Source organism: Henckelia pumila, chromosome 2 (assembly GCF_033568475.1).
Source record: "Henckelia pumila isolate YLH828 chromosome 2, ASM3356847v2, whole genome shotgun sequence".
NCBI lineage: Eukaryota > Viridiplantae > Streptophyta > Magnoliopsida > Lamiales > Gesneriaceae > Henckelia > Henckelia pumila.
In genome coordinates this window covers 112,286,480-112,294,555 of record NC_133121.1, presented here as the reverse complement: position 1 = coordinate 112,294,555, position 8,076 = coordinate 112,286,480, and the positions used below count along the sequence as shown (strand labels likewise).

The 8,076-nt window shown below is 49.2% G+C and overlaps 2 protein-coding genes across 2 annotated transcripts; both read left to right on the top strand.

Moving 5' to 3' along the window:
- Positions 1-268: 268 nt before the first annotated feature.
- On the top strand, positions 269-4,436 carry LOC140878181 (uncharacterized). The gene is made up of 5 exons (XM_073281792.1): positions 269-460; positions 620-729; positions 809-1,935; positions 2,066-3,807; positions 3,852-4,436. Exons 1-5 carry the CDS (start codon positions 269-271, stop codon positions 4,434-4,436), a joined length of 3,756 nt encoding a protein of 1,251 aa, XP_073137893.1.
- Positions 4,437-4,724: 288 nt separating this feature from the next.
- Positions 4,725-5,318, top strand: LOC140878180 (uncharacterized). The gene is made up of 2 exons (XM_073281791.1): positions 4,725-4,784; positions 4,848-5,318. Exons 1-2 carry the CDS (start codon positions 4,725-4,727, stop codon positions 5,316-5,318), a joined length of 531 nt encoding a protein of 176 aa, XP_073137892.1.
- The last annotated feature ends 2,758 nt before the right edge of the window (positions 5,319-8,076 follow it).

Here is an 8,076-nt window from a genome sequence, read left to right as displayed (position 1 = left end):
ATCACAATATAACAATATGAAGAAAGATAAAGTCATTGCCTTTAATAAAAGTGTAAATTATATTAAACAAAAGATTGTTTATCCAAAGAGTCATCAAAGCCCTTAGCCACAAGTTGGCTCACCGGGCACCCACTCTTTCAATATATTACCTCCATTAGCCCGGTCACCACGTCAGGCCCACATTACTACCCTGATAGCCCGGGCCCTGGTTTTACAAACCATCATCATTGGCACCGTCTGTGGAAAAGCTTGTTCTATAGACGTAGATATGGCTTCTCATGATCAAACATCACCTAGAGACCATCAGCCAGGATGGAATATTACCATTCCCTTGGAGCAGTTAGAATCATATGTCCAAGATGTGGTACGAAAGTCGTTGATAGCTGCAAAGCAGCCACAATCAAAGGACATAACAGTGGAGGAAGAAGGGAATCAGGGTAATCCAAACCCTACTGCCCAGGTTTGAGAAGGAGAAGAAGAAGAAAGCTCTTGGATGCACTCAATACAGCCGTCCATGGCAGATGAGTTGCATGAACTCAGGAGAAAGGTACAGAAGTTGGAGGAGGGGGGTTCCAAAATGGCTTGCCCTATCAAAATTCCGGGTTGCCTTTTTTCACAGGAGGTGATAGAGGAACCCTTGCCACTGAATTACAAGTCGGCAAAAATCCGGGAGTACGATGGGAGCACAGACCCATGTTACATTGCTATGGAGATAAAATCAAATGCAAAGTCTTCCTAACCACTTTGGTGGATTATGCCCAAAGATGGTTTGAGAAGTTGGAGCCCCAGAGCGTTCAATCATTTGCAGAATTCAAGCAAGTATTTTTGAAGCAAAGCAGTCAGGAGAGGAGTCTCTACGAACCTATATCAAAAGGTTTAACAAAATTGCTTTGGAGGTCCCGACTTGTGCCCAGGAGACCAAGATCACGGCTTTCACTCAAGGTCTTCGGGAAGGGGAATTTTTCAAATCACTAGTGAAAAAAGCACCCCGGACCTTCAAAGATTTGCTGGCTCGGGCTGAAAAATACATTAACATGGAGGAAGCTCAGAGGCAGAAAAAGGAGGTGGCCCGGCGGGAGGGAGGCCGGGAACAAGGAAGAAGTAGAGAGAACCATGATCCCATGGGGCGATTGTTCCGGTATGCTCCGTACCGAGGGACCCGAGATAAGGCTGTTCATATGTGTGAAGAAAGGGTGGACACGCAGGCCCCTGTTTCTAAGGAGAAACTCTGGAAGTACTGTGCACTTCATCAAGAGTGCACTCATGACACCAGTGAGTGCCGATCTCTGCAGCAAAGACACCAACTGCCTTATGTTAGAGATGGTAGGCCGGTCCCAAAAAAGCCCCGAAGCGTGCCTTGGTTTCGGGGGTCACAGACATCGATTCCTCCCCGGGATGCCACCAGCTCTCGGGAAAAAGGGAAACAAGAAATGGATCATGCAAAAAAAAACAAAACATCTGGAGACGGGCCAGCCAAAGGTATCATTAACATGATATCGGGAGGATCTACGGACGGAGATTCCAACCGGGCTAGGAAGGCCTGGAGTCGGAGGGAAAGTTTAGGGGTGGAGGAAGGAAGGCAGGGTGCAGGGCCAATCATCACATTTGGACCCCAAGACCTGGAGGGAGTAAACTTACCACATAATGGCGCCTTGCTTATACAAGCTCGAATCGCCAATTATAATGTTCGAAGGGTGTTTGTTGACTCGGGAAGCTCAGTAAATGTCCTTTTTCAAGAAGCATTCGAGCAGATGGATTTGCAGGGTTATGCATTGAGCCCGGTAAAAACTGCCTTGTATGGTTTTGCCGGGCACATTGTCCAACCCCAAGGGGAAATGTTGCTGCCTATCACCTTGGGATCAGGAGATGAGAAGAGGACAGTCATGACAAGATTCACATTAGTGGAAGCACCTTCTTCCTATAATGTCATCTTGGGTAGGCGCTATGAACTCTTTCAAAGCCGTAGCCTCAGCTTACCATCAAAAGATCAAATTCCCAGTGGGAGATAAGGTCGGAGAAGTCTGAGGAGATCAGCCTTCCTCTCGAAAATGCTATGCCGAGACAGTGAAGATAGACTACAAGAGGGCAAGACAGAATGGAAAGGAAGGAGCCTTGGGGGGAAGAGAAGTCTGTTCTGTGGAGGAATCTAAAAGCGAGTATGAAGAGGTAGAGATAGAGCTCGGGCAAACAGGGAAGTCTGTTAAAATAGCTCGGGATTTAGATGCATGGTTGATTGAAGCATTGAGAGGCTGCCTCATGCAGAATAAGGATGTGTTCGCCTGGGCTCAGGGTGATTTGGTGGGAGTTTCATCTCAGGTGGCAGAACACAAACTAAACATCAGCCCGGGTTCCCGACCTGTCTTACAAAAGAAGAGGCATTTTGGGGCCGAGAAGGATAAAGTGATAGCGGAGCAGGTTCAAGAGCTACTGCGGGCCGGGCACATCAAGGAAATACAATTTCCTACTTGGTTGTCCAATGTAGTGCTAGTACCAAAGGCTACTGAGAAGTGGAGAATGTGTGTGGATTTCCGGGATTTAAATAAAGCCTGTCCCAAGGATTGCTATCCTTTACCCCGAATTGACCAGTTGGTGGACTCCACATCCGGGTGTGAGTTGCTGAGCTTCATGGATGCATATCAGGGCTATCATCAAATTCCTTTAGCCTTGGAAGATCAAGACAAAGTCAGCTTTGTCACCTCGGGAGGTACTTTCTGCTATGTAGTGATGCCATTTGGTTTGAAAAATGCAGGAGCTACGTATCAGCGGATGATGGACAGAGTGTTCCGGGAACAGGTGGGTCGAAATGTGGAGGTATATGTGGATGATATATTGGTGAAGTCCAGGACCCGGGATAGTTTTTTACCCGACTTGGAGGAAACCTTTGCGACAGTTCGACGATATGGGATCAAATTGAACCCGGCCAAGTGTATGTTTGGGGTGAAAAGTGGCAAGTTTCTGGGGTTCATGGTCACTGAACGTGGGATAGAAGTCAACCCTGAAAAAGTGAAGCTGTTGCGGGAAATGCCTTCACCAACATCTATTAATAAGGTACAGCGATTAACCGGCCGGATTACAGCCCTGGCTCGGTTTATAGCTCGATCAGCTCATCGCAGCTATCATTTTTTCCAAGTGTTGCGTAACGCCCAGAGGTTTGGCTGGACTGAGCAATGCGAGCAGGCCTTTCAGGAGTTGAAGGAGCATTTGGCTAGCTTGCCTATCTTGGTTAAGCCGGAACCAGGGGAACGATTGTGGATATATCTGTCCACTACAGAAAAGGCGGTCAGCACTGTCTTGATAAAAGAGGAAAAGGGAAATCAGAGGCCTGTGTACTACGTCAGCCATGCTTTGAAGGGGGCGAAAGTTAGATATACGGAGATTGAGAAGATGGACTTGGCTCTAGTAATAACAGCCCGGAAATTGAGACCTTATTTCTTGTCTCACCCGGTAACTGTTCTTACTAATAGCCTCCTGGGGCGCATTATGACTCACCCAGATGCCTCGGGGAGGCTCGTGAAATGGTCGGTGGAATTGGGCGAGTATGATATTGAGTACCAGCCGCGTAAGGCCATCAAAGCCCAGGCTTTATCTGATTTTTTGACAGAGGTGGCCACTTTTGGCCAAGAGGAAGTATGGAGGGTTTTTGTAGATGGAGCAAGTGGTGTTGGAGGCAGTGGTGTGGGGATCATCCTGATCTCACCTGCCCAAGAGAAGATTGAGATAGCCGTGAAGCTAGACTTCCAGGCTTCCAACAACGAAGCTGAATACGAGGCTGTGATAGCTGGGATGCAACGAGCTCGGGAAGTCGGGGTAAGTCATATCATAATTTATTTGACTCTCAGTTGGTTGTTCAGCAAGTAAACAAAACCTTCTGTACCCGAGAGGAGAAATTGATAAAATATTGTAAGATGATTGAAGAGCTTGGGGCCAGTTTCAACACTTGGAGTATAGAGCAGATACCCCGGAAAGAAAATATGGAAGCAAATGCCTTGGCTAAAAGAGCGGTCACTGGGGAAGGTGATAGTAAAGAATCCCTTATGCAAAGGGAAACGGTGGCTGCCATAGAAGCCCGGGAGCCGGTCCTCCAAGAAAACACATGGAAGACCCCGATTGTCAAGTACCTAACTCAGGGGACTCTCCCGGAGGACAAAGGACGAGCCCGGATCATACGAAGACAGGCAGTCAGGTTTGCTATCTTGGGAGGAAGCCTGTATAGGCGTTCCTACCAGGGCCCTTTGCTCAAATGTTTGGGGGAAGGGGAAACCGAATATGTCTTGCAGGAAGTGCACGAGGGATGTTGTGGAAACCATGGAGGGTCTATGAGTCTGGTCCGAAGGGTGATGCTGTCAGGATACTGGTGGCCCACTTTGCAAGCAGACGCATCCAAGATTTGCCCGGTCTTGTTAAGGATGCCAGAGGTTCGACAATATACAGCATAGCCCGGCAAGCAACTTGAATCCGATATGGGCATCCTGCCCCTTTGATAATGGGGTCTGGACATAGTGGGACCTTTTCCACTAGCCCGGGCATAGAAGAAGTTCTTGTTGGTAGCTGTTGATTATTTTTCCAAGTGGGTGGAGGCAGAGCCTTTGGCGAAAATAACAGAGGCCGAGGTGATGAAGTTTTTATGGAAAAGCATAGTATGTCGATTTGGGCTACCGAGAAAGCTGGTCTCGGATAATGGCAGGCAATTTCAGGGGCAAAAATTGGCAGACTGATGTGCCGAGATGGGCATTAAGCAGGTTTTCACCTCGGTCGCCTATCCTCAAAGTAACAGCCAAACAAAGGTAACCAATCGTACTATTGTTCGATCTTTACAGGCGCAATTGCATGGAATGGGGAAAGATTAGGTTGAAGAGATCCCGAGTGTGTTATGGGCCTATCGCACCACTCCACATACTGCAACACAAGAATCACCTTTTAGCCTGGTATATGGTTCGGAGGCTATTTTGCCAGTAGAGATCGGACAGCCTTCATCTCGGATTAAAGCATATGAGGACACAGACGAAGGAGCCCGGGCACAAGAGTTGGATCTCATTGAAGAGCGAAGGGAGAAGGCGGCTCGTAGAATGGAGGACTACAGAGCTCGGGTGATGAGAGCCTATAATCAGAAGGTCAGGCCTCGGGAATTCCAGGAAAGAGAATTTGTGTTGAAAAGAGTTAATCCAGCAAGGGAAGTAGGGAAGCTAGATGCCCGATGGGAGGGACCATATAAGCTTATTAGAAAAGTCGGTGCTAATACTTGGTACCTACAAGACGGCCAGGGACGCCCCCTCAAGCGACCATGGAATGCTTTACATTTGAAGAAGTATTTTGTGTAATGTTTTGTATTCAATGTTTTATTAATGAAGGAGTTTTATCATGAAAGAAGAATTTCCATTATATAAGCCCGGGAGGTTCCAGGCCCCGGCACCCATCATAAGCCCAAGGCATATATAAGCCCTTGGCATTATATAAGCCCGGGAGGTTCCAGGCCCCGGCACCCATCATAAGCCCAAGGCATATATAAGCCCTTGGCATTATATAAGCCCGGGAGGTTCCAGGCCCCGGCACCCATCATAAGCCCAAGGCATATATAAGCCCTTGGCATTATATAAGCCCGGGAGGTTCCAGGCCCCGGCACCCATCATAAGCCCAAGGCATATATAAGCCCTTCGCATTATATAAGCCCGGGAGGTTTCAGGCCCCGGCACCCATCATAAGCCCAAGGCATATATAAGCCTTTGGCATTATATAAGCCCGGGAGGTTCCAGGCCCCGGCACCCATCATAAGCCCAAGGCATATATAAGCCCTTGGCATTATATAAGCCCGGGAGGTTCCAGGCCCCGGCACCCATCATAAGCCCAAGGCATATATAAGCCCTTGGCATTATATAAGCCCGGGAGGTTCCAGGACCCGGCACCCATCATAAGCCCAAGGCATATATAAGCCCTTGGCATTATATAAGCCCGAGAGGTTCCAGGCCCCGACACCCATCATAAGCCCAAGGCATATATAAGCCCTTGGCATTATATAAGCCCGGGAGGTTCCAGGCCCCGGCACCCATCATAAGCCCAAGGCATATATAAGCCCGGGAGGTTTCAGGCCCCGGCACCCATCATAAGCCAAAGGCATATATAAGCCCTTGGCATTATATAAGCTCGGGAGGTTCCAGGCCCCGGCACCAATCATAAGCCCAAGGCATATATAAGCCCTTGGCATTATATAAGCCCGGGAGGTTCCAGGCCCCGGCACCCATCATAAGCCCAAGGCATATATAAGCCCTTGGCATTATATAAGCCCGGGAGGTTCCAGGCCCCGGCACCCATCATAAGCCCAATGCATATATAAGCCCTTGGCATTATATAAGCTCGGGAGGTTCCAGGCCCCGACACCCATCTTATGCCCAAGGCATATATAAGCCCTTGGCATTACCTACTCTTTTATTTATATATAAGGCATTAATTAATGGATAACAAGAACAGATGAGTTACATTGACAACGGATTACGAGAAGAGGGGCTCCTACGGCCCAATTACAAATAATAATTCAAAGTGCGGGGTTATTAGAGGGACCGGCATCTGCAGTTGTCTGACTCGGGGCAGCCTTCGCATTTTCAGCTCCTTGGGTGGCGGGGAGGGAGTCGATGGCCTTATCCAAGTCGGGAAAATCTCTCTTGTCAGAAGACCATAGCCCAGCTTCCTCGAATTGATCTCGGCATTTGTAAAATACCACCTGGAAAAAGGTGTACAATCTGTCCACCACTGCCTCTTGAAACTCAGCAGAAGATAGGAAAGCTTCTTTGAGCTCTTCTTCTGACTTCAGCCAAGTTTCCAGAGCTGACACTGCTTTCTCCGCTTTATCCCTCGCACTGGCCGCTTCAGCTTGAGCCTCTGCAGCTCGGTTCTCAGCCGCCCTCAACTCAGCCGTAGTGGTGGCTAGAACATCTCGAGCCTGCCCTAGATCAGCTTCAGAGCGGGCACGGTCTAGCTGAGCAGAGTGCAGACCTTGCTCGGCTGCCTCCAGGGCTGAACGGAGGCTAGACGCCGCTTGATCATGACTTTGTTATGCCATCATCAAGTCCTGTTCCAGTTTCTTGATCAACTCCGTGGCAGCCCGAGACTTCTCAGCCTCTACGTGTGCCCGATCAGTCTCAATCCGACCAAATCTGGTCGCGTCTTCATAGCTGTCCACCAGCATATGCAGTCCCTGAAAGCAAAGGTATTAGAAATGGAAAACAGAACACTTTTGAGGCCAGGAGAAGTAAACTTACGGATATAACCCGGTTGGTGCCCTCGAAATACTTCACGTTCGGGTTTTGGTTGTAGAGGTGGAGCTGCTCCGCAGAAGTCAAGAGGTCCTTCAGTATCCGTACTCCCCGGCCAGAGGCCCCGGCTTGGAATATATTTTCCCTCGCACCAAAGGACTAGATCCCTGGGCAGCCTGGTAGAAGGGGGCCAAAGGGGGGAAAGAGGGAGAGAAAGGAGCCACCTCTTCTGGGTCACTAAGTATGACCATGTCTGGTTCCTCTATGGCCTTCCTCTTCCGCGTCAAAGGAGAGGAGGGACCGGCAGTAAAAGGAGCCTGATCATTCGTCACCCCTGCCTCCACAGATGGAACTGGCAAGGGAACAGCAGAAGGTGAAGGAGCGGAGACCTCGGGGGTGACAACGGCTGTGGCAGCCTCCTGACCTAGGGCTTGTTGAGCCCTGCGTTCCTCCGCTAGTTGAAGGACTCGGGTCTTTCTAGCTGCCTCTGTAGCCCTGGCTTCTTCTTTTTCCCGGGCAGCTGCCTTCTCGGCTGCCCGTTTCTGAGCAAAGGCCTGCTTCATCAGTCGAGATTTTTTCTTCTTAGGCGGGGCTCGGGATGCTGCGCAAAAATGATAGAAATCGGTACATTAGAAATAGCATGTAAGAGAAGCAACTACATGGTAACAGTAAAGCATACCAGAGACTGGGGCCGAGGCATCATATTCATCAATAATCCGGTCAACCGGATCCATTACCCGGGCGCCCAGCCCGTAGTCATTCAAACTTTTTTCCTCCAGGAGAGGGGCTGAAGAAAACTTCTGGTTTTCCACTAGCTCTTGGGATCGGAGGT

Coding starts and splice junctions, on each gene's coding strand:
- LOC140878181 (XM_073281792.1), top strand. CDS start 269: ATGGCTTCTCATGATCAAACATCACCTAGAGACCATCAGCCAGGATGG. Junction 1,936..2,065: donor TTCCTATAATGTCATCTTGG/GTAGGCGCTATG, acceptor ATGCCGAGACAG/TGAAGATAGACTACAAGAGG. Junction 3,808..3,851: donor AACGAGCTCGGGAAGTCGGG/GTAAGTCATATC, acceptor TTGGTTGTTCAG/CAAGTAAACAAAACCTTCTG.
- LOC140878180 (XM_073281791.1), top strand. CDS start 4,725: ATGGGCATTAAGCAGGTTTTCACCTCGGTCGCCTATCCTCAAAGTAAC. Junction 4,785..4,847: donor AAAGTAACAGCCAAACAAAG/GTAACCAATCGT, acceptor GGGAAAGATTAG/GTTGAAGAGATCCCGAGTGT.